This window comes from Lethenteron reissneri, chromosome 36 (genome assembly GCF_015708825.2).
Source record: "Lethenteron reissneri isolate LAM-NWPU_2019-01 chromosome 36, ASM1570882v1, whole genome shotgun sequence".
Lineage (NCBI taxonomy): Eukaryota > Metazoa > Chordata > Hyperoartia > Petromyzontiformes > Petromyzontidae > Lethenteron > Lethenteron reissneri.
This window is the reverse complement of record NC_083814.1, coordinates 4,694,380-4,718,852: the sequence shown is the minus strand read 5'-3', so window position 1 is coordinate 4,718,852 and position 24,473 is coordinate 4,694,380. Positions and strand designations below refer to the sequence as shown.

General features: G+C 41.1%; 1 protein-coding gene across 2 annotated transcripts in view; it reads left to right on the top strand.

Moving 5' to 3' along the window:
- Window positions 1-24,473, top strand: part of LOC133351031 (mucin-19-like) — a 285,024-nt gene that overhangs the window by 61,413 nt on the left and 199,138 nt on the right. For both annotated transcript variants that reach the window (XM_061565914.1, XM_061565915.1), the window contains 21 exons: window positions 88-210; window positions 1,724-1,852; window positions 2,168-2,296; window positions 4,177-4,320; window positions 4,525-4,641; window positions 5,370-5,460; window positions 6,518-6,801; window positions 7,118-7,366; window positions 8,285-8,533; window positions 9,468-9,716; window positions 10,639-10,887; window positions 11,515-11,646; window positions 12,283-12,306; window positions 13,496-15,352; window positions 16,478-16,879; window positions 18,132-18,251; window positions 20,316-20,429; window positions 21,316-21,426; window positions 21,989-22,105; window positions 22,795-22,908; window positions 24,192-24,311. In XM_061565914.1, coding sequence (XP_061421898.1) covers window positions 88-210; window positions 1,724-1,852; window positions 2,168-2,296; window positions 4,177-4,320; window positions 4,525-4,641; window positions 5,370-5,460; window positions 6,518-6,801; window positions 7,118-7,366; window positions 8,285-8,533; window positions 9,468-9,716; window positions 10,639-10,887; window positions 11,515-11,646; window positions 12,283-12,306; window positions 13,496-15,352; window positions 16,478-16,879; window positions 18,132-18,251; window positions 20,316-20,429; window positions 21,316-21,426; window positions 21,989-22,105; window positions 22,795-22,908; window positions 24,192-24,311 — 5,124 coding nt within the window. The remainder of the gene's footprint in view (window positions 1-87; window positions 211-1,723; window positions 1,853-2,167; window positions 2,297-4,176; window positions 4,321-4,524; window positions 4,642-5,369; window positions 5,461-6,517; window positions 6,802-7,117; window positions 7,367-8,284; window positions 8,534-9,467; window positions 9,717-10,638; window positions 10,888-11,514; window positions 11,647-12,282; window positions 12,307-13,495; window positions 15,353-16,477; window positions 16,880-18,131; window positions 18,252-20,315; window positions 20,430-21,315; window positions 21,427-21,988; window positions 22,106-22,794; window positions 22,909-24,191; window positions 24,312-24,473) is intronic.

Genomic DNA, 24,473 nt, shown 5'->3' with positions numbered 1-24,473 from the left:
ATTAAACAATAGAGGCAGAGTAGCAAACTGCAGAACATTGTTTAATGTATTACATTAGAACTAATATGGCTGTTCTTTTGTGTACAGATATAAATGAATGCACGGCCAATCCATACTTGTGCCAGGACACAGAAGAATGTATGAATATTTTTGGAAGTTACAAATGCGAGTGCTTACCAGGCTACAAAAGGAATGGAACAGTTTGTACAGGTACACAATATTGTGATGAGGATTTTTTTTGGTGGATCTGCCAAGAATCTGGGTCCAACAAAACTACAAATGTCTGTCATATATGTGCTAAAAGATATATAAAACAACTAAATAAAGGGGCAGACATAATGCCTGCTTCCCGTATTTTTTTGCCACATCCCATCAGCCAAAATGTCTTCAGAGAGTGCAATCTCATCAACAACATTGGTTAATTACAATAAATATATGGACCGGTTTTGACATTCATCATCTCATCAGCAGTCAGGCCTGTTTATGCAGTGTGTAGAAGGAGATTATCTGCCACATTGATATTCTCATAGCATCCTTTAAATTACCATGGCCATAATTATCATGGATTTTACCATTTTGTCATTTACTTGTCTGGGAAAGCCTCACTCATTCTCAAGATTGTTTTTGGTTTAAAACTAAGCCACTGTATTGGAATAGTTAGTTCTCATCTTATCTTAACATAACAAGGCACTTTACACAGAATTAACAAGAGTACTTATGGATTTAATGGTGGAGATTAAGTGATTGAAATAGATGAGAGGAAGCAATGGAGGGCACATCTGTTATTGATGACAGTAAATGATGAATGGATTGAATGAAGGTGGAATTAGTGAAAGCCATATGAGGGAAGAGTAACGGTGGCAGTTATGAGAGGGAGATTAAGGGGTCGTGGGGAGAGCTTGGAAAAACAAGTGAATTTTGAGTGCGAAGCGGAAACTAGTGAGTGAAGGTGACTTTAATGCGGAGGGGGAAGTTTGTTCCAGTGAAGGGGGCAATAAGAGAGAGTGGAATCACGGATTCAGTGCAAGGAGGAGGAACAAAGAGAGAGACAACAAAGATTGAGAACGTAGAGGGTGAGAAGGCACATGGAAAGATACAGGCGTGGCAAGATATGGTGGGGCAAGACCACGAAGACATTTATAGACTAGGGAGAGTTAGTTAATCCTCTTCATCCCCGATGGGAGACACGAGACCACAATGAGTTCCCTCCACTTCTTCCTGTCCTTAGCAACATGTTGAGCCTCGCCCCGAGAGAGGTTGATCGTTGCGGCCAGCTCATCCTTCACAGCCTTGTGTCAGGTGGTCTTGGGTCTCCCAGGTTTCCTTTTGCCCGGTAGTGTCCACCTGAGGGCATTTTTTGGGTATATGGTCCTGGTCCATTCTGAGTACATGCCCGAGCCATTTGAGTCTTGTATTGGGATGTTGGACCATTATATTAATCGTTGTGTTTCATGTTGGAGAAAACTTGAGTTTCGTGAGAACTTGTACATGCAACGAGACAGCACTCAAAGGTTGACGTGGAGTGGTTCACAACGCTGTACAGGCTCACAGCCCGATGGGTTTGGCAGATTAACGAATCATTACATGTAGACTTTTACGATCGTATACCCGTGTCGTGCACACTCGTACGGAAACCTGCTGTGCACTAACATTGATCTGTTGGAACCCATCGTTTTGTATATGGTTGCTCGATTGTGATGTGCATTGTTTATATTTCGACCAGATGTTGATGAGTGCAAGGAAAACCAACCATGTGACGCGAACACGATGGTGTGCAGCAACACGATTGGATCATACACATGTCCATGCAAGGCGGGATACCAGTATAATAGCACACTTCGAATCTGTACTGGTAAGTCTTTTGCCAGCAGGTTTGTTATCAACGCAATATTTATTTGCAGTATAAACCTAATCATATACTGTGAAGTGTTCTTACCACTACAAAGAGCTGCAAGAACGTATGTTCTTCTGAAGGAAGAGATAACGTTACTGGGCTCACATCTCGTTAAGAACAATGACATTGTTCATTTTAAATGACTGACAAGATACAGTATTTCTCGAGTCATCGCCTGAGCTTTTGAAGTCTTTCTCAAATGCGTGTGCACATTTGCAATCACACATCGGTACCCTAATTACAAACGCCACGTACATTTTTGTTGTTTCTTAGACACGGACGAGTGTGTCGTTTCATCGTTAAACAACTGCTCGAGGACGACAGGGCTCTGCCAAAATTTCGATGGAAGTTTCAAGTGCCAGTGCATCGCTGGCTATACAGGAGACGGAGTCACGTGCACAGGTAAGCTTTGCTTCCACGTGGTGGGTGTCCCCCAGTGTCGAGGTTCCGGCATTCTCTGGCTAGAAAAACGTTTCGTCTTTTCCCGGTTTTATTTCACTTAGTGCGATCGAAATCACTTCATGAGACTATTTATTCCAAACTATTGCAGACCAGTGCATCCGAAGCTGACATCACGGAGCCACTTTTGAGATACGCGCACATTACCTCGTTTGTCCAAGCTAGGGAGTGCTTGCTACATATCCCCAAATGTCCCGCATGGCAGTAAAACCAATTTTTTAAAATATATATTTTAAGAGCTGATTTTTCTTTCAACCATTAAAGAAATTATTAATTGAACATGCATTTGTTTGTGACCCAGCTGAAAGCATTAACTTACGATAGACATTCGAAGCACTTGCAAACATAAACTCGTATGCTCGTGGTGCTTATTGTTCTTGTTGTCTTGCTTAGTCTGACTTTAATTGGAATAGGAACAAGTAAACCCGTAAAAACAAAGTTTTTCACTCTAAATCCTTTATATGCGTGGCGGCTAGAGTTCTCTCGTCCTCTGGCTTGAGATGGCTGCAATCTATGGGTCAGATGATTGTCTGCCAGTATTAAGCAATTGGTAATTAAATATTTAATTAGTTTTCCCTAAACAGTGTAAAATTTTGGAAAAAAAATTTCACGAAAATTAATTGTCACACACAACGAGTCTGTGTGGAAAATGTCAGCTCGATTGGATCACGGGAAGTGGGTTAAATAACGAGCGAAAGATTTGCACGGTCCTAAGCAAGCAAGCGAACTTAATATAAAGGATTTAAAAATATATTCGCCTGTGGAGGACGTGGGGATCGATCCCGCGACCTTTGGCATGGGAAGCGAGGGCGCTACCAACTGCGCTACTCCACCACGGCCTGTGAAGGGGTTACGCTCTGGGCTCTTGCACTGTGATGTTCAGCCAAAGCTATGAATGCGTTCTAATTGAATATATGTAAAATAATTTTTTTTTGCCTAAAACGTGTACAATTTTGGGAATTTTTTTTCACGAACAATAATTGTCTGGCACAACGAGTCTGTGTGGAAAATGTCAGCTCGATTGGATCACGGGAAGTGGGTTAAAAAACGACCGAAAGATTTGCACGGTCCTAAGCAAGAAAGCAAGCACGCAAACTTAATATAAAGGATTTAAAAAGTGGGCACGAATAACATGTAAACGGTAACGGTGCCGGTCCTACTATTACGCCACTGCTGGTAGAGAGGTCTCCACTAGATGGAGCTCTAGAGCGGCCTACTCTTCCACATTAGGCCGACGTGTTGGAAGTGGTGGGAATACGTATAAAATGTGTCTTGAAAAGTTCATAAAGCATACAATAGATACACTCAGATTATACATTTATTTTTAAGAGGCCCAAGTTATAAAACTTGTAGAATATAGTAGTGCCTTTTATATGAGTCTCATAATATCTTGACTATTAATAATGATTATACTAAAAATGCATGGATGCAGTGCCATGAAATTATTTTGTTTATTGAGTTTTGCCAAGCATACGACTGCCTTGTTCTCCCTTGTGCTGTACTGTACACGCAGGTTTAGCAATGGAAAGGAAGTGATGCTTCTGGATGTTTAAAATGTTTAAATTTGAGGATAGTAAAGTCAAGTATAGCTTCTTATGTTATCACTGTAATGCAAGGCTATCGCAAAGGCGCTATGTTCCACAGATGGTATAATCTGGCAGTAGGGGCAGTGTTGCTTTGTGATTTTACCCCAATTAAGTTGTACAAAAATAAAGTTTTTGGTTAGAATGTTCCTAATCACTGTGCAGTCGTGAGGCTCCCGCAAGACCACTTGTAATTCAACGTTTGCATATTAACATACGTTTTCTTGCGATGCACCACAGATATCGATGAGTGTAGCCCACCGGAAAATACAACGCAGCCCTGCAAAGGCCCTGTCGGAGTGAGATGTAACAACACCATTGGCCACTACACATGCAGCTGTCCCCTTGGATACTACTTGGACAGTGATGGAACCACATGCAAAGGTTTGACAATGATCATTTCTGATTTCATGCGCAGAAGCATAGCTGTTTACTTGCTAGAATTGTTTGTATGAGGGGAAATCAATTTGAGTGTGTCTCAATGTTAATTCTGCACTGAGGTGACTGATGTCTTGGCATGGCATTTGTTATGGAAAAGCTACCTTAAGGATTTGTATGGCCGCAATGATGCTCATTGTGTTTGTGCAGATGTTGATGAATGCAGCAGAGGACTCCACAACTGCACCCAGAACTGCACGAACATCGAAGGAGGCTTCACCTGCAGCTGCTTTGCCCGTTTCAGCTCTGTGAATGGGACTTGTAAACGTAAGTTGCATCTGTCTACATCCTTTGTACATGTGGCTTATGTATATACTCGATGGCCTAATTATATATCTCTCAAGCTAAGCAGGTTTGAGCCTAGATAGTGCTTATATGGGTGACCAACCAAGCATGCTTAACAGGGTCATAGGCTGTGTAGTTACGTTGGGTGCAACAGAGGCAATGTAGCCATATAAATGTTTATACCGTACTTTTATGCTTCCCACTGTCACAACCTGTACTGATTCAGTGTTTAGAGCCCGTGCTACAATCTCGGTTGCCCAGTTTTAATCCCTTGTAATGTGCACCAGTTTGGCAAGTCATATCTGTACATGACCTGGGCCTTCCCAAGGTTGACTCGGCCTAAAATGAATATCTGGCACGCTGTGTGAGCATCAGCACTAGGGATCAACGATTCTAGACGTCTTCCAAATTACATGGCTTAATGGGGATCATTGCCTTTGTGCATATCTACAAGATACAAGCTGTAGGTAATTTTCACTTGAAGCTTCGTGTTTCCTACGGTGATGGGAGTGGATATTATAACATAAGTATGTGTGTGTGTGGTACATCGCTATAGCAATGCAATTCCTGTCTTGCATAACTAAACACATATCAATAACTGCATAAAGAATTAACTGAAGGGATCACTGGTTTGAAATGTACAAACATATATGGTACCATAATATGCAAATTTGCACGTGAAATAAATTGTACATTTATTTCTTTTTCAGCAAACCAAACTTGTGTGACGGATGTTTGCAATGGAACTGGAGACTGTTACATTGATGAAACAACTCTCCCAGGATGTTCCTGCAATTCTGGGTATGAAAAATTGATGGTTCTAGGGTTGTTTCCAAACCAATTGATATTTGCAGCATACTCAACATACTGTGTATAAGTACATAGCAATGTTTCATATCCACAGGGATATATTACACACCAGCACTAGACATTTGCTTGAAAAGGTGGCCATGTGGCTGTGGAGTCAGAGCATTGAGCCAGCACTGCTGAGATTCTGGGATTGGTTTTAGGTTGCCAAGAACTATGGTGAAATTGGGTTCTCAACCATACACTAAAGTGATGTAATGCTTTCAGTGGGTCACAAACGAATGCATGTTAAATTAGTTTATTTTTTAATGGATGAAAGAAAAATCAGCTCTTAACATAAATAAGGATATTGGTTTGACTGCCATGCAGGACATGTGTGGATATGTAGCAAGCACTCCCTAGCTTGGACAAAAGAGGTCATGTGCATGTATCTCAAAAGTGGTTCTGTGATGTCAGCTTCTGATGCACTGGTTTACAAGAGTTTGGAATAGTCTCATGATGTTATTTTGATCGCACTATAGTTGAAATAAAACTGGGAAAAGACGAAACCTTTTCTAACAAGAACATTTCTGGAATTGTAACATTACATTGTAGACTTGTAACTTACAATTGGATTATTAGTGTGATCGACTATGTAATCACAAGACAAGAAACAATACTCTATAGTCCTTTATAATGTTGGCGGTTCATCTTGTCTATGCAAACCCATTTCCTCTCGTGGACAAAGTAACTTCGCATGATTAGTTGCAAAATATTTTTCTTTCTCAACCTTGTAAAGTCTAAAAGTACTTTACTTATTTAGTTTGTTATGGTAAAATTTGTTATAAATAACTTAACATTTTAAAGTGTGTGTTAAGCAGAGTAATACTACAGCTTGTGTATAATAAAAGGTCATGGGACCACAACTCAGGACTGCAATTGATGTTAAAACATTTATATTTTACGTGCTTCTCGGTGCCATGAAAAATTAGTATACGTTGTCCGCTTGAAGTAATTGATTTGTGTTTTGTATCAGTTTTAACGAATGTAATTGTTAACTTTATGTCATCAGGTACACCCTCAATGGCACGAGCAAAACGCAATGCATCAATATTGATGAGTGCAGCTTGTCCGTGGCTGATGGACAGACACCTTGCGACTCCATATACGGGACATGCACTGACACAATCGGCAGCTTCAAGTGTGGATGTGTGGCTGGCTACGTGGTCGTTAGCGACAGCCGGACCTGCCAAGACGTGGACGAGTGTCAGAGCGGAATCTACAACTGCACTCAATATTCCACATGTCATAACTTAGATGGAAATTATACCTGCATCTGCAACAGTGGATATGTCCGTAAGTGTCTTAGTGGCTATTTCTATAGTACCTGTATGAATTTTACATGCAAAGGTCTATACGAATTTTCCTGACAATAGGGATTCTACACATTAATTGTACAGGCTAGCATAACATAAAACACCAACAAAATTGCCATGTGTCTACCTCCCATCATACATTTTTTGTCTCAAATGTATAGAAATTTCAATTTTCATAGGAATCAGCCCACGGTATTCCCACCCGGGGTGTATATTCATTTGAGTTCAAGCATGTAAACGCACAATGTATTTACGAATGTTTCTTCAAATCTTTTCTTCCCCCTCCCAACCACCAGAATCTGGAGAGACGTGTGTAGATGTTGATGAGTGTCAAAAAGCAGGTAGTGCTCTCTGTGGTCATGGAGCCTACTGTGATAACACAATGGGTTCATACGCATGCAGGTGTCTTGCGGGATACGTAGGCAATGGCACTGTCTGCCTGGATGTGGATGAGTGTCTGCTCCCCAGCAACAACTGCAGTGCCAATTCAACTTGCGAGAACACGGCAGGCTCCTACCAATGCAAGTGTGATGCTGGTTTCCAAAGTAAGTTGAAGCGTCCGGATTTCCTCTGCGTGATTTTCATGGTTTTGGTATGCGTCAATGTAATCTAGGCTCATCCTACAATAACATGGCTGGAAGGGCGGCACAGTCAAAACACTTGCATGCCACAGCAAGAAAGACCTTGGTGTGATTCCCAACTCGTACGCCTTTCTGTGTGTCTCTTTCTCTTCTGCATGGGGCTTCCTCCAGGCTCAGCGGTTTTCTTCCACGGCAAAAACAAACACACAAATACATAACTGGTAGAGGCCAAACATCCCAATGCTGAAAATGTACATGCAAATTACTAATTTGGGATTATACATAGCAACATTACCCCCTACTCTGAAAAATTAGCAGGACCCTCCAGTTATGTGGCTCAGTGAGGCTTTTCTGAGCAGGCAAGCATAATAATACAGTAGTTTTTTGTACAAAAAAAATGTTCTAAGTGACTTTACCGAAAGACCCAAAGAATATAATAATACAATTATCAATACATATTATAATAATCTCAAGATGAATTGTCACACTACAATCTAACGTTACAATTCTGGGTATGATGGTATGTGTGGTGTATATTTATATTGAGCTTATATTATGCAATTTTCCAGTTAAAATCCAGACGACTCCTTCATAATGTATTCAAAGTTATTTGTTTCTCGGGATTATACACATTACTCATACGAGCTATGTAAAAATAAAAATACATTACACAAACAAAATATCCCACACGTGCACTTCTCATTCCATTTCTGTAGCCTCAAATGTATACAGACATCAGCCCAGCACTGTTCCCGCCCAGGCTATGTAGTATTTTTTTAAATGATACAAATTAAGAAAATGTAGTTTTTCTGGGTTCCAGTGGTGAAATACGTATCTAATGTTGTTCATGTTATTCAAATCTCCCTCCCTCCCACCCACCAGAAACTGGAGAGATGTGCACAGATGTCGATGAGTGTCTGAAATTTGGCAGTGCGGCCTGTGGGCCAGGAGCCTACTGTGTCAACACGGTGGGTTCATACAGTTGCCCGTGTCTTGTGGGATACATAAGCAATGGCACTCACTGCCTGGATGTGGACGAGTGTCTGCTCCCCAACAACAACTGCAGTGCCAATTCAACCTGCAAGAACACGGCAGGCTCCTACCAATGCAATTGTGATGCTGGTTTCCAAAGTAAGTTGAAGCGTCCGGATTTCCTCTGCGTGATTTTCATGGTTTTGGTATGCGTCAATGTAATCTAGGCTCATCCTACAATAACATGGCTGGAAGGGCGGCACAGTCAAAACACTTGCATGCCACAGCAAGAAAGGCCTTGGTGTGATTCCCAACTCTTATGCCTTTTTGTGTCTCTTCCTCTTCTGAATGGGGCTTCCTCCAGGCTCAGCAGCTTTCTTCCACGGCAAAAACAAACACACAAATACATAACTGGTAGAGGCCAAACATCCCAATGCTGAAAATGTACATGCAAATTACTAATTTGGGATTATACATAGCAACATTACCTCCTACTCTGAAAAATTATCAGGACCCTCCAGTTATATGTATTGTGACTCAGTGAGGCTTTTTTGAGCAGGCAAGCATAATAATACGGTAGTTTTTTTGTAAAAAACAAAAAATGTTCTACGTGACTTTACCGAAAGACCCAAAGAATATAATAATACAATTATCAATACATACAATAACAATCTCAAGATGAATTGGCACACTACAATCTAACGGTACAATTCTGGGTAGGATGGTAAATGTGGTGTATATTTATATTGAGCTTATATTATGTAATTTTCCAGTTAAAATCCAGACGACTTCCTTCATAATGTATTCCAAGTGATTTGTTTCTCGGCATTGTACACATTACTCATATGCGCTATGTAAAAACAAAAATACAGTACACTAACAAAATATCCCACACACACATCCACTTCTCATATTCCATTTCTATAGCCTCAAATGTATACAGATATCAGCCCAGCACTGTTCCCGCCCAGGTTATGTAGTATTTTTTTCAATGATACAAATTAAGAAAATGTAGTTTTTCTGGGTTCCAGTGGTGAAATACGTATCTAATGTTGTTCATGTTATTCAAATCTCCCTCCCTCCCACCCACCAGAAACTGGAGAGATGTGCACAGATGTCGATGAGTGTCTGAAATTTGGCAGTGCGGCCTGTGGGCCAGGAGCCTACTGTGTCAACACGGTGGGTTCATACAGTTGCCCGTGTCTTGTGGGATACATAAGCAATGGCACTCACTGCCTGGATGTGGACGAGTGTCTGCTCCCCAACAACAACTGCAGTGCCAATTCAACCTGCAAGAACACGGCAGGCTCCTTCCAATGCAATTGTGATGCTGGTTTCCAAAGTAAGTTAAAGCGTCCGGATTTCCTCTGCGTGATTTTCATGGTTTTGGTATGCGTCAATGTAATCTAGGCTCATCCTACATAAACATGGCTGGAAGGGCGGCACAGTCAAAACACTTGCACGCCACAGCAAGAAAGGCCTTGGTGTGATTCCCAACTCTTATGCCTTTTTGTGTCTATTCCTCTTCTGAATGGGGCTTCCTCCAGGCTCAGCAGTTTTCTTCCACGGCAAAAACAAACACACAAATACATAACTGGTAGAGGCCAAACATCCCAATGCTGAAAATGTACATGCAAATTACTAATTTGGGATTATACATAGCAACATTACCTCCTACTCTGAAAAATTAGCAGGACCCTCCAGTTATATGTCTTGTGGCTCAGTGAGGCTTTTCTGAGCAGGCAAGCATAATAATACAGTAGTTTTTTGTACAAAAAAAATTGTTCTAAGTGACTTTACCGAAAGACCCAAAGAATATAATAATACAATTATCAATACATACAATAATAATCTCAAGATGAATTGTCACACTACAATGTAACGGTACAATTCTGGGTATGATGGTAAATGTGGTGTATATTTATATTGAGCTTATATTACGTAATTTTCCAGTTAAAATCCAGACGACTTCTTCATAATGTATTCCAAGTGATTTGTTTCTCGGGATTATACACATTACTCATACGCGCTATGAAAAAATAAAAATACATTACACAAACAAAATATCCCACGTCCACTTCTCATTCCATTTCTGTAGCCTCAAATGTATACAGACATCAGCCCAGCACTGTTCCCGCCCAGGCTATGTAGTATTTTTTTAAATGATACAAATTAAGAAAATGTAGTTTTTCTGGGTTCCAGTGGTGAAATACGTATCTAATGTTGTTCATGTTATTCAAATCTCCCTCCCTCCCACCCACCAGAAACTGGAGAGATGTGCACAGATGTCGATGAGTGTCTGAAATTTGGCAGTGCGGCCTGTGGGCCAGGAGCCTACTGTGCCAACACGGTGGGTTCATACAATTGCCCGTGTCTTGCGGGATACGCAGGCAATGGCACTCACTGCCTGGATGTGGACGAGTGTCTGCTCCCCAACAACAACTGCAGTGCCAATTCAACCTGCGAGAACACGCCAGGCTCCTTCCGATGCAATTGTTATGCTGGTTTCCAAAGTAAGTTGAAGCGTCCGGATTTCCTCTATGAGATGTTTCACGATTGTTTTGGTATTCATGCCAAGGTAATGTAGGACCATGCTACAGTTCAAGGTAACCTTTCACGTAACAGTATAATGGCTAAGAGCTGTAAAGGGATGTTATCTCCTCCAAACTTATATTGGGGGGATAGCATTTTTACTCCGATATTTGTTTACTCAATGGTCTACAGGCTTTTTTTAGGAGAGATCTGCTTTGGAATATCGTGGCAAAGTAACTTATTATAGTATATACTTTTAAATGGAAGTGGCCAAATAAAACCCACACATATGGGGCAATAGAAAGCAGCATATTGGCATGAATATGTTTCAGTTTATGAAATGTTTTCACCTAATAATGTGCAGGATAAAGGTTCCGCTGCTCAGAATATAGAGCTCGTACACGTATTGAAATATTTAAAATATAGAAACATTAAAGTAGTATTTTTTTTTAAATAAGAGACCAATAAAGCAATATTTTAATCGATATAGGAAGTTAAACGAACCAAAAAACATGCAAAAGTAGTGTAAACTCAATACGAAAGAATGTTTTTTTTAAATCATCTACACTGCATATATGTAAAACGTTACGTTAAATTACTTCCCTTAGGTAATGCTACTGTGTGCGAGGACATCGACGAGTGTGGGAGAGTCCCAGCTGTGTGTGGCTTGGGAACGGTTTGTGAGAACACAGTGGGGTCATACCGCTGTCCCTGCGCTCCAGGATATCAACGCAACACAAGTAAACGCTCCATTGCCATCCTGCGCTGTACAGGGTATCCATAACAGTGGGATTTGTTTCAAGCCATTTTGTGTTCTTTTTTCTGGCCACACAATATTGAAAACAAGATTTTTGTATACATTTACAAATGTACCATCTAGATAACTACTACTGCGTGGGCTTTCGTAGTTGCGCTGTGTAACTTCAGAGCTTTACTGCAAAAGAATCGTGAAAAAAACTACGTAGGACGAGTCTATTCCTGACATAGTTTTTTTTTTTATAAACCACAGAAAGCTTCAGTGATGTTTGGCAGGCCCATGACAGAAGCATTTGAAGTAACCACAGTTGACATGTCGGTGAACACCTGGGACTCTCCTAAATCTAGATTTGTATCACCAACCTCATTGCGGGTGTGGAGGTTGAGAGGGATGAGACCTTTATGATGAGTCTACACATGGCCATCTGATATTAGCCTCATTGGATTTCCTGTAAATAGTGATATAACAATGTATTTTAATTCAGCATTTTTAAATAATTATTATGCCTTTTCAATATTTTATATATGTTTGCTGAACATTTGTTTTGATTAAAGTATATTTTTCTACGATTAAGTTATGACGGTGCTTAATGGTGCTATCTTCTTCTCCCCCTCTGCAGGTGATGGAAATGCAACATGCTCACGTGAGTCTATCTCCCTACCCTTGTGTAGGCTGCATTACAGAGCAAATAATAGAGAAAATGTACCATTAAAATTGAGGGATATTTTGGAAATTTGATCGGACTTTCAGTCAAATGTACAATTAGAAATTCTGATGCCACTGAATAGAATATCTTCCCACATCACTATTTTCTCATATATGGTACTGTAAATATTTCAATGATGGGAACTGTGTTAATGGTGCAAGACTGTACATTAAGGGCCAGCAACCTACGGCTCAGGAGCCGCATGCGGCTCTTTAAGGGACTTCTTCGTGACGTTATTTATTAAGGATCACCGTCTCGTATTCATGTGCATTGTGTGGCTCTTGTAATATTGAGGGTTTTTTTTACCGATTTAGAAAAGATGGCTCTTCTTGTTATTTTGGTTGCTGTCCCCCTGCTGGACATTAAGTAACTTCTGAGGGAAATTATCTTTGGTGTTAAGTGTGAAAAGTGTTTCAAAGTCCAGTGTCTTTCTTGGTAAAAATAATGCTTGGTAATATAGCACCTTAAAATATGTCGGTTTAAGGCCTGTGATTACATTTTTACAAGGTCATTAGCGTGCTCAGGTTATCTGTCAATAACAAAATGTCAAATTTCTGTCCCTTAATGGTGATATTAGAATCATGGTGCATTTGTCAGTTTAACATATACAACGCCTACGTTTAAAACGTAGGCGTTGCATATGTTCAAAAACAGAAACTCTATGATTTACAGGTAGATAGACAGAATTTGTGTATTTGTACAGTACATTATATACGGGACATACAGTTTTTTCCATCAGCAGATATGAATGTACATTGTGCAACTGATGATAGAAATACATTGGCCTGTGACCAAATAAGCCTAAATATTCCCAATTCCAGGAGGCCTTATAAGTTAAACAAATATAACCCTTGTGGGTGACTACGAAGGCTTGGCATGTGTTTTAGGCATAAGGCTACAAGGGTGCCAAAGGATGACAATACTGAGTATCACCCAGTATGAAATGTGTTGTTTTTCTCGGGCACATTCTAGTTTCCTGATAATATCGATGAAAAATCGTCTTAATACTCAGGCTTTTCTGAGTAAATAATGCGTATTGTTCTTGTTTTACTGCAAGGTACATTGAAAGATTGTTTAAGTCACAAGAATGATTGATTAATTGTAAACTATTGAATTATTCTCACAGTGGCAACGACATATTCAACCACGCCATGGACTGCTAATTCAACACAGTCACCACAGACAGCAAGTCCACCAAGATCAACCACCTCAAACACAACGAGTAATTCTACAGTATTCTTCACATCAGAAGGTGTATCGGCCGTGACTGCACCAATAAATGCATCATTCGCTGAAATTACTCAACCTCCATCATTCTCAACATCAGCCGCCCTGGTAACAAATACAACTGATTCTATTAATGCAACCACTACCGCTGTGGAGACATCACCAATAACAGCGCCCTCAGACACAACAGCAGCAAATACATCAGCTGTGACTCAAGCTCCATCATTCTCAACATCAGCCGCCCTGATAACAAATACAACTGATTCTATTAATGCAACCGCTACCACTGTGGAGACATCACCAATAACAGCGCCCTCAGACACAACAGCAGCGAATACATCAGCTGTGACTCAAGCTCCATCATTCTCAACATCAGCCGCCCTGATAACAAATACAACTGATTATATTAATGCAACCGCTACCGCTGTGGAGACATCACCAATAACAGCGCCCTCGGACACAACAGCAGCGAATACATCAGCTGTGACTCAAGCTCCATCATTCTCAACATCAGCCGCCCTGATAACAAATACAACTGATTCTATTAATGCAACCGCTACCGCTGTGGAGACATCACCAATAACAGCGCCCTCAGACACACCAGCAGCGAATACATCACCTGTGACTCAACCTCCATCATTCTCAACATCAGCTGCCCCGGTAGCAAATACAACTGATTCTATTAATGCGACCGCTACCGCTGTGGAGACATCACCTATAACAGCGCCCTCAGACACACCAGCAGCGAATACATCAGCTGTGACTCAACCTCCATCATTCTCAACGTCAGCCGCCCCGGTAACAAATACAACTGATTCTATTAATGCAACCACTACCGCTGTGGAGATATCACCAATAACAGCACCCTCGGACACACCAGCAGCGAATACATCAGCTGTGACTCAACCTCCATCATTCTCAACATCAGCCGCCCCGGTAACAAATACAACTGATTCTATTAATGCAACCACTACCGCTGTGGAGACATTACCAATAACAGCGCCCTCAGACACACCAGCAGCGAATACATCAGCTGTGACTCAACCTCCATCAATCTCAACATCAGCCACCCCGGTAACACATATAACAGATTCTATGAATGCAACCACTACCATTGTAAACACATCACTAATAACAGTGCCCTCAAACACAGCAGCGAATACATCAGCTGTGGAGTCGACAACAGCATCAACAACGAGAGTTGGGACCGAAAGCACATTAGTGAATATAAATGCAACAAGTCCCGTAGCTCTAACAGCGTCATCAAACGCAACTTCAAAGACCACTGTGACATCAGTGACCACCGCAGCAATGTCCACAATAGGACCTAATAGCACAAACGTGACTCTACCAATAGTATTAGGGACATCAAGCACAACAACCACAGCCGCCACAATGACACCAGCGGCTCCCAATTCCTCAACGGTAGCGTCGACAAGTGCGAGTCTGCTGTTGTCGCCTGCTACATCGAACACGACAGCAGCTAACACAGCTGTGGGCTCGGCAACAACATCAACAACTACATTGCCAACCAATAGCACAACAGTGACTGCGCTTACAAACCAGTCAACAAGCACAGCTGTGACTCAACAGATAGTGAACTCACCCACCTCATACACAACAATAATATCAACAGTGTCATCGTCTACGGCCTCAACCACAAATGCAACAGTCACTCCGGCTTCAACAATTAGTAGCATTTCAACGGTGACATCTCCAACGACTTCATCGACTTCCACCACTGTGTCTAACTCAGGTAAGCAGTGTAAAGTGGGCTCATGTATCAAAAGTCTGTATTCTGCTGTCCCTATATTAAATAAGATGAGGCTGGGTGGAGATTGTGAGTTCAGCTCATCATTTTTCAAAGCTAGATAAAATAAGCACCACTGTGAAAATTAAATTGTATTTGTCCTCTGTAGAGACTGAGGTCTCTGTCCTTTGAGATGTTGTTTTCCATACTGGTTCAATGTTGTGAGTGGGGATGAGCACCGACTTTAATACAAAATTTTACTCAATTTTTGTTTTATTTTAGCAGGTAAGGCCCACTGAGCTATACAGCTCTTTTTCAGAAACGATCTGGCCACAAATGATAGTTCAACGAAGAGGCACATCATGTGGAAATGTATAGCTGCCAAATAAAATTCATAGCAGCCAAATACTAAATTGAGCAGGGAGACACTGGCTTAAAATGTATGCTAGAAAATTACAATGAAAAATGTATTTCCTGAACAGTTACGTTCCACTAATTGTAAATGATTCATGTTCTAATTCACCAAGTAGTGTTAACTATTTTTTTAAGTAAATTATGTGGAATACAACAAAGTGGAAAGAGGTCATGTATGCATTAATACAGTCAATGTGTAAGAATAGGTTTCCCCTTTTTTCTGGCAACAAAACAGGTGTTAAGATGTTAAAACACCAAACTGAAACCTTTTACAAGGAATCATGTCTGCATTAACCACAATACTTGCGGTCAGAATGCAAACAAAAAACATACTCTGTTAATATATGCATTGTCCTTGAAATTGATTGGTCCACACCAGAGATGGCTTTCTTTCGAGCCTAGTCTCAAACGGTGTTAGACCAGACGACGCCTTTTAGCGTCTTTGGTGTGGACCAATCAGTTTAAAGGACAATGCATATATTATCAGAGTATGTTTTTTGTTTGCATTCTGACCACAAGTAGCTTGGTTAATGCAGACATGATTCCTTTGTAAAAGGTTTCAGTTTGGTATTTTAACATCTTAACACCTGTGTTGTTGCCAGAAAAAAGGGGAAAACCTATTCTCATATTTTGGTACTGGCAAAGGAGGTCCCATGAAGTAAATGTGTAATCACGCCGCAACCTAATATATGTACATATGTACGTCTGTAAATTTAGGTACAACACCAACTTCAAATGGGACAACAACACAATCCACAACAAATGTTATTACATCGTCGATATCACTGACACCATCATCCGCAACAACTGTCTCCACGACCTCGGTGCCAACTACGACTGCAATCGTGGTGCCGGGACTCGTGAAAAATTTGACTTTGACCAGCCAAGGGGTGAAAAACACCTCCCTGGAGGTTGTGTGGCTGGCTGCCGAGGGTTATGTGGAGCAGTACATTGCATTCATCTCTCCTCAAGAGGCATCGGCTGTGTCGGTCAGCCCGAACGGGTCACTCACAGCCAGGTTTTCTGGTCTACGTCCTGGTGTTGAATACACAATCACGGTCAAAACCTTCGGAAGAGGCAATGTCTCCAATGCCGGAGTGTCAGTGAAGCAAGTAACAGGTACCGGTTCTTGCACAAACATAAGCATTGGTTGATTTGAATTGCATTATCATCATCAATCATGGTCAATCCACGACTGGACGAAGGCCTTCCCCAAGCAGCTGCTAACTCTCACAATCCTGCGATGTAACGGGAGAAGAAATTGGTACCACCTAATGAATAAAATCTTTAAAGAGCCCTAATTTATTTATATGGATAATACAAGTCATCCTACGTTTTAAACTAATACAAGTCAGTTATTTGATAACCCACTCATTCCACGTGATTATCACGTAATTCACTGTTATTGACCATGTAACAAATTGCAGCTACTAAAACTATGCCACATCTGGTGATATTGACAAGTGACATATCTGGTCTGGGCTCATGGACTTTCTCTTTGTTGCATCAAACATAGCCACAACTCGAATTCACTGTTTATCTAAAACAATAATAATTTCCAGATTTGAAAATATGTTTATATACATTTTTGCAAACCTACATTATTTGTTGAGCCTTATTAATTTTCAACAAATTTGTCCTGAACACATTTACACAAGCGTGTGTTCTTCTTTTCAATTAGATTCTGATAAATGCAGAGATGGAAACCATCTCTGTGATTCCATCTCTGTGATCAATGTGTATTAAATTACAGCCTATGTTGGCATTATGTTTTATACTGACATAGCCCATGAAATAATACAATCATGTAAATAATTCAGCACTTTGGCTTTCGATGCTGATGTATCTTCGCAATGTCATAATTTCAAATTAAATTAATTTGGTTTTGTATGACATATCGAAAAGACAAAAAATATGCTCATCGAATTTGACCAATCACATTTGAACAACTATGGATCAGGTAACAAACAAAAATCAGAAACACTATATTGGCTGTTAAGGAACTTAAGTGGGATTGGGCAGGACACATCACTGGAGGGCGTGATGATGGGCGATGGACGACGAGACCGATGATGGAATTTCACCAAAGAAGAGAATGCACCGAAGAGGACAACCACATTAGGAATGTAGCATTGAGATCATTTCTTGTGCCGGAGTGAGATGGATTGTGGTATCGCCGGACCAAGAGATGGCAATGGCCTGGAGAGGTCTTAATTCAGCACTTGATAGACCATGGATGACGATGATGATGATGCTGTTGAAGATTATGCGATGCTTAAATTTAAATGGTGTGCGGTATCCTTTTTTTACTTGGTGTTTAAGTTTGTTGATGACAGTGATGATGATGATGTGAAATTGATTATTTTTACAGCACTCAACACCTGCAACCTTGCCTGCACCAACGGCCAATGCTTCATTGATGGGAACACATCAATGTCTACCTGCTACTGTAACAGTGGGTTCAGCCTCACCAGCCCGCAGATATGCAGTGGTGAGCCTAACATGCCTTATTCACGTCATCACAATTATTTTAGTAAACTATAGAGGCAACGTTCAACTAAAATAAACCCCTAAATATAGTTTTGACTAGGTGTCAGCTTTCTCGCCTGGTACACAAGAGGTCATGGGTTTGATCCTGATTCTAGATTTGAAGCTTTCGTGACTGCAAGGATTCATATTCTTAGGTTTTTTCGGTAAAGTCACGTAGGTAAAAAATTAAAATTAATAAAAGTAAAATAAAAATAAAAATCACGACGTTTCGGAGGCAACACAAGCTTCCGTCTTCAGGTGGAACCGTCACAGCCACGACAGCTGTATCAAGTAAATGAGAGATTACAAGAGCTACCACTCCGTATATATAATGGTTGAAGAGGGGAAGGGCCAAGTACGGCACACTTTTTATTAATATGGTAAGGTGAGGCTTAAGACGAAGAATAGACTGCATAACAAAAGACTGAGCCTTTGTTATGGAGAGGTGCGGTTTGTGACTAAGCCTAGCCTACATAACAAAAGTGTGAGAAAAGAAAGAAAAAACTAAACCTGGTAAAACAAAACTGGCTGTCTATCAATAACCTGTAATAGTTGTCTGTCAAATAAGATGGTCCAAATAAGTGTAGTTAAATCTTTTTAGCATGGTTAATCACATCTTTCCAATGATTACTCAGTTTGTAACCATCATCACGGTTGAAATTATGTCTGTGTTTGTATATTTGTATTTATTTATTTTTATTTTTAATTTTACTTTTATTAATTTTAATTTTTTTACCTACGTGACTTTACCGAAAAAACCTAAGAATTTGATCCTGATCTTGACGATGCCTGTTGTGTTTTCGGAGTCGCGTGTTCTCTCTCCGTGTGGTCGCATAGATTTTTCTCTGGGTCCGGTTTTTCCCTCCACATTTATAAACATGCACTAGCGGAAGTACCCGGCTTTGCCCGGGTGAAAAATATATTTCTTAAAAACCTTACATATATACACAGATGGGCTGCTACCCCTGCCCCCCCCCCCCCCCCCCAGCCAGGATCTCCTCGGCCGCTGTGCAGTAATATGTACGGCCTATAGTGTGGTGGGGTGTCGAGGCCTAGTACCGTGCAGAGCCTCCGGCCTCGCCTAAATTGCCCACCCGGCTGAGGCTGGGTACTGGGGCCGTTAACCCCCCCCCCCCCCCCGCGCTACAATAATACTGTCTAATCGCTATAATTTTATTATCTACCGACCCTATAATAGTAATTGCACACATTGGGGTGGGGGGGGAGTGAAGAGGACGTGAAACTTTGATGAATTTACCTCAGAGTCGCGTGTTAATGCGTGCGCATATTTTTAACGGGAATTAAAAATGGCGTCCACCCCGCAGCGAATGCGTCGCTACCCGTTGCCAGGGGCAACCGCCGTCCAATGAAACTGCGTATGGTCCGGCGACACACAGACAGACAGACAGATTTGCGATTTTATATATATAGATTTACATTATTTGGCTGCTGCTATGCATACCCTCGTGTGGTAAAAGCCACATCTAATAGCTAATAGCTCAGTGGACTTTACCTAGCAAATATAATAGTTTAGTTTAATTGAAGGAGTATGTTATTTTTTATTTTAATAAGACAACTTGTAACACTGTACATACATACAAAATACACATGAAGGTTTGGAAAATGTTTGTTTTAATTAGTGTTTTAAAAGTATAACTGAAACGCCCTATATCTTTATATTTAATCGCAATAACCTCCGATATAGGTTACATTTTTTAGAATACGTCAACACTCTATAGTCATCGTTAGTCTAGCATCAAGTGACAGTACTTTAACATTATTTATATCTTCTACCCTCTATGTATACTGCACACGGGAGTAATATTAGCCTAAAATTTACATCTTTAGAAAAGCTATGAAATTCCAAAATACGGTGGTGTACAATAGGGCCTTTTAACACTTTATGGAATCATGAGGTTTGTGAAATGTTCACAAGGATGAATTCATCGAATACATTAATATACTAAAACTAATTCTGCAGTGTGATGGATTTTATAAGTCATATGCACAATGTATTACCTTGCAGATGTGGATGAATGTCAGTCGAGGCCTTGCAAACATGGAGGCAGCTGTGCCAACACTCAAGGCTCCTACTCGTGTACCTGTGTGTCAGGCTGGAGTGGGCTGAACTGCACAGAGAGTAAGTGCATTACAATCTTGTCGTGTAACTCTTCAAAATACACAACACATATTGAGTATTTATAATTCCCTGTATTGGCATGTCAACAGTTAGTGGTGGGGGGGGATCTCAGACAGTTAACAAGGCACGTGTTGTCCTGGTGACACTAGGCCCAAGGATCTCAAACGTTCACAACTGTAGCGAGTTAGCGCGCTGTGTTACGAACCCGACAACCCATCGAACAAAGAGGGTCTCTGCATCGCACACTTTCGGATGCGCTTCTGCGGCCATCTGGAACGCTCTTCCTTCCGATATTAGGATGCCACTGGAGCTATGCATTTTTAAATCATCTAGATTGCCAAACTCATTTCTTTAGAACTGCTTTTTTTGTGTTTAATGTAGTCCTTCCCCCGCACCTCCGATGAGCACAGTTGGCTATGTACGGTGAGAATGAAATTCAACATACAGACATGCTAACATAGGGGGACTATTTCATGCTCCCTCCAGTGGAGGCACTTCCACCAGCAGTGTCGTGAGCATGAAAATTGCAAGGCTGCACCTTTATCTTATAGCCCAGTTTTATAAACTATAATTCAAGTTGTCATAAATTATTTAAGATTGATAATTAGGCAGCAGTTTTAACGGCGTAGTGGGACACTGGGGTTACGTGAAAAAGTCAAAACGTTTGAGCGATCTTCAGCAGCACATGACAAAAGTGTTAGCAAAAAAATAATTACATCTGAGATGTTAGTGAGCACCAGTTATGTTATTTTATATTTCAACATCCATACATCAACATACATACAAACGTGACGGGTAGTTTATTAAATAATTATTTTCAAAAGGCAATATTTTTCATGATTGTAACTGTTCATGCACACACATGACATGTTTTATTTATTTGTAGATATCGATGATTGTGTATCCTCTCCATGCATTCACGGAAGATGCATAGATCAAACTAATAATTACATCTGCCAATGTGATTCTGGATGGACCGGAAAATTATGCAATGAAAGTAAGTCCCCATTACATTCGTTACACCCATGTTTCCCCATCAGACCAATATCCCCACTGCATATTATATCTTGTGCCACACAGGGACAGCTGCCACTGGGTGTCCCCTTTGGTTAGCCTGCAGCAGGGCCTTGGGGGTAGAGTTGAGAAGGCACGTGATGTCAGTCACTTTAAGTTGTTACAGCATTTCAGCACCCAATGAATGCAAATCATAAATATCCTAGCGTACTTAGACAGGCCACAGGGCAAATGTCATTCTTGAAGGCTCTTGACGTGGTCTGCTAATCTCTGGCCTGCCAAGAGATGCAACTCGCCAAGACATAAAGAAGTGCAAATTAGTGAGATGAAAAAGAGCTGAAGAATAGAGAGAGATGAGAGAGCTGTGGATGAGATTAAGAGTAGTGCCATAAATCTCGAATCTTACCAACTTAATTCGATGCATGTGTTGTGAGGCTTCAGAATCAAGTTTGATGAACCAGAATATCGTTGAACCCCTATTTAGAGTGTAAATCCGTAAGACGTATATGTATCCTACGAACACTAATTGTAATCATTTTGTTTAGATATTGATGACTGCATTAACGTCGTTTGCCTGAATGGAGGATCCTGCAGTGACTTGGTAAATGCATTCACGTGCATTAACTGTAAATTGGGATACACAGGAAAATTCTGCCATCAAAGTGAGTATTGCCCTCTGCACGGTAGATATTTACTTTGCTTAGATTACATGACGTAAGGAAATTTGCAGCCCTGTAATTCCCTGCTGGTAGAAGGGGGCTTGCAACAGAGGGAGCCTTTGAAGTACCCACGCTTTACTCCACTGCACGCGACCTTCCAATGTATTTATTGTGTACCCACTCGTACTGCTTGGTGGGCAGATGCGGGGGGGATTTATGAAACGTGTAGCATTGTTTCGCTTGCCGCACAGGGAGTTCAAATCGAACTCTGGCGACTATGGTACAAGAAGCCCCCCCCCCACCCCGTCGAACAAAGATGGTCACTGCATCGCGCGGTGCTTTCAGATGCGCTTCTGCAGCCGTCTGGAATGCTCTTCCTTGTGACATTAGGAAGTCACTGGAGCTATGCTCTTTTAAATCTAAATTGAAACTCATTTCTCGAGGACTGCTTTTGGTGTTCAGTCTGTTGTCCTTCCCCCCCACACATCCGCTTAGCATGGTTAGCTACATATTGTGCGAAAGAAGTTCAACATACATTCACATAGGTCTCACCAATATACCATGGCAGCATCTGGTGGACCCAAAACAGAAAACACAGCTTATAACCATATTCATATGACAAACACAATTAGAATAAAACATATACATGGGAACTGCCACTGAAATGTGAATGTTTTAATTTGTCCAAATAGATATTGACGAGTGTGCTGGAAGTGTATGCCAAAATAGTGGAACCTGTTTGGATGGTGATAATAGCTACACTTGTATTTGCCGGAGTGGATGGAGAGGTGTGAACTGCTCAGAAGGTAAGACATGTTTGTTTCTGTTTCCTTAAAACGGGTTGTGTTAAGAAAAACCTGAGCAGGAGACATGAATGTCTGTTACAGATAATATTGATTTATGTAATGTTGTTTTTATATATTGCCTCTCCATTTTCTGTACATTACTTGGTATAGTTGTTTCTCATGCAAAGGGGGGACAAATAAAATACAATGCTTAAAATATAAAATTGCAATGGACAAGACATTGTTATACAGGGCGGCAGGGTAGACGCAGTGGTAACAATTGTCTCGTAGCAAGAAGGGCCCAGTTTCGAATCCTGACTAGGGCACTATATGGCGTTTGTATGTTCTCCCCATGTTCTGCACTATATGGCGTCTATTTTCTCCCATAGCTAAAATAAAACATACAATGTAATTGGCATTGACTAAAAATCCCGATGGTGAAAATTTACCTGCAAATTTATCAATTGGGAGTCGTCGCAGTAACATTGCCCACTACTGCGAAAACTTGGCAGGACCCTTCTGAAAAAGGCATGAGACTTAGTGAGATTTTGCTGGGTAAAGCGGTCATAAAAATGTGGCAGCCATGCTGCCAAAGCATGATTAATAGGATTCTTCTTGATGACAATTTGCAGAATATTTTTTCCATAGATTCTTCCTTAATCTTGATTTAACCCCGTTTTGGGGAATTTCCGCAATTACTGTAGTGGCAGAAAGGGTGAGTTTTTGTCAAGAATCAGCCACACTTTAATAAAAACAAATATGGAATGGACCCCCATTTTAAGTGAAAACTACCATATTTCGACCAAGTAGCCGCATGAATTGTGCCAGTGTTCAATCAGATCATAAAAAAATTGAAGGGCCCTCGTATATTGATATATCCGAAGACGTATATAGGGTTATTTATATATTTGTAATGAGTCCATAGATGAAGATTCAGACGACACACTCTTCTTTATTTTCCGCACGAGCTCACCCCACGCACGACCACTCCCAAATACTGTACCACCAGGAAGCCGCCCCGATCGCCCCGCCTCATCTGGTGACGTCAACACTCTATCGCCACCTGGGCGTTCCCTCTTGCTCTCTCACGCCCCGCCTTCTCTTTCCTTTCCTTCGTGACGTCATCTTTAACAGTCACCTGGGAATCCCGTGGGAATTTCTACCCCCGGGATCGCGTAAGTATTAGCACTACTGTACATAGGTATGGGTGCATTTGTGTATTCGAGCATTTGTACTCTGTGGATCTTTGCGTGTGCGGTTGCATGTCATCTGCATGCACGTTTGTGTTTACTGCACGTGTGTAGATGTTGACGAGTGCATAGCGCATCCCTGTCATGCCACGCGTGCCACCTGCACCAACACAGCGGGCTCCTACAGCTGCAAATGCAATGCCAGTTACGAGGGAGATGGTGTTCAATGCATTGGTAAGGAATCATAGTTCTCTTGATATTGCACATCGTACAATGTTGTACGTGTCGTGCAGTTGGTATTGCCCATACTGCTGTTTCTGTGCACTGCTATAACCTCATTTTGAAATGCCAGCCTTTGCATGCCATCAGGGAATGAGTGGGATATTTAGTCCAAGC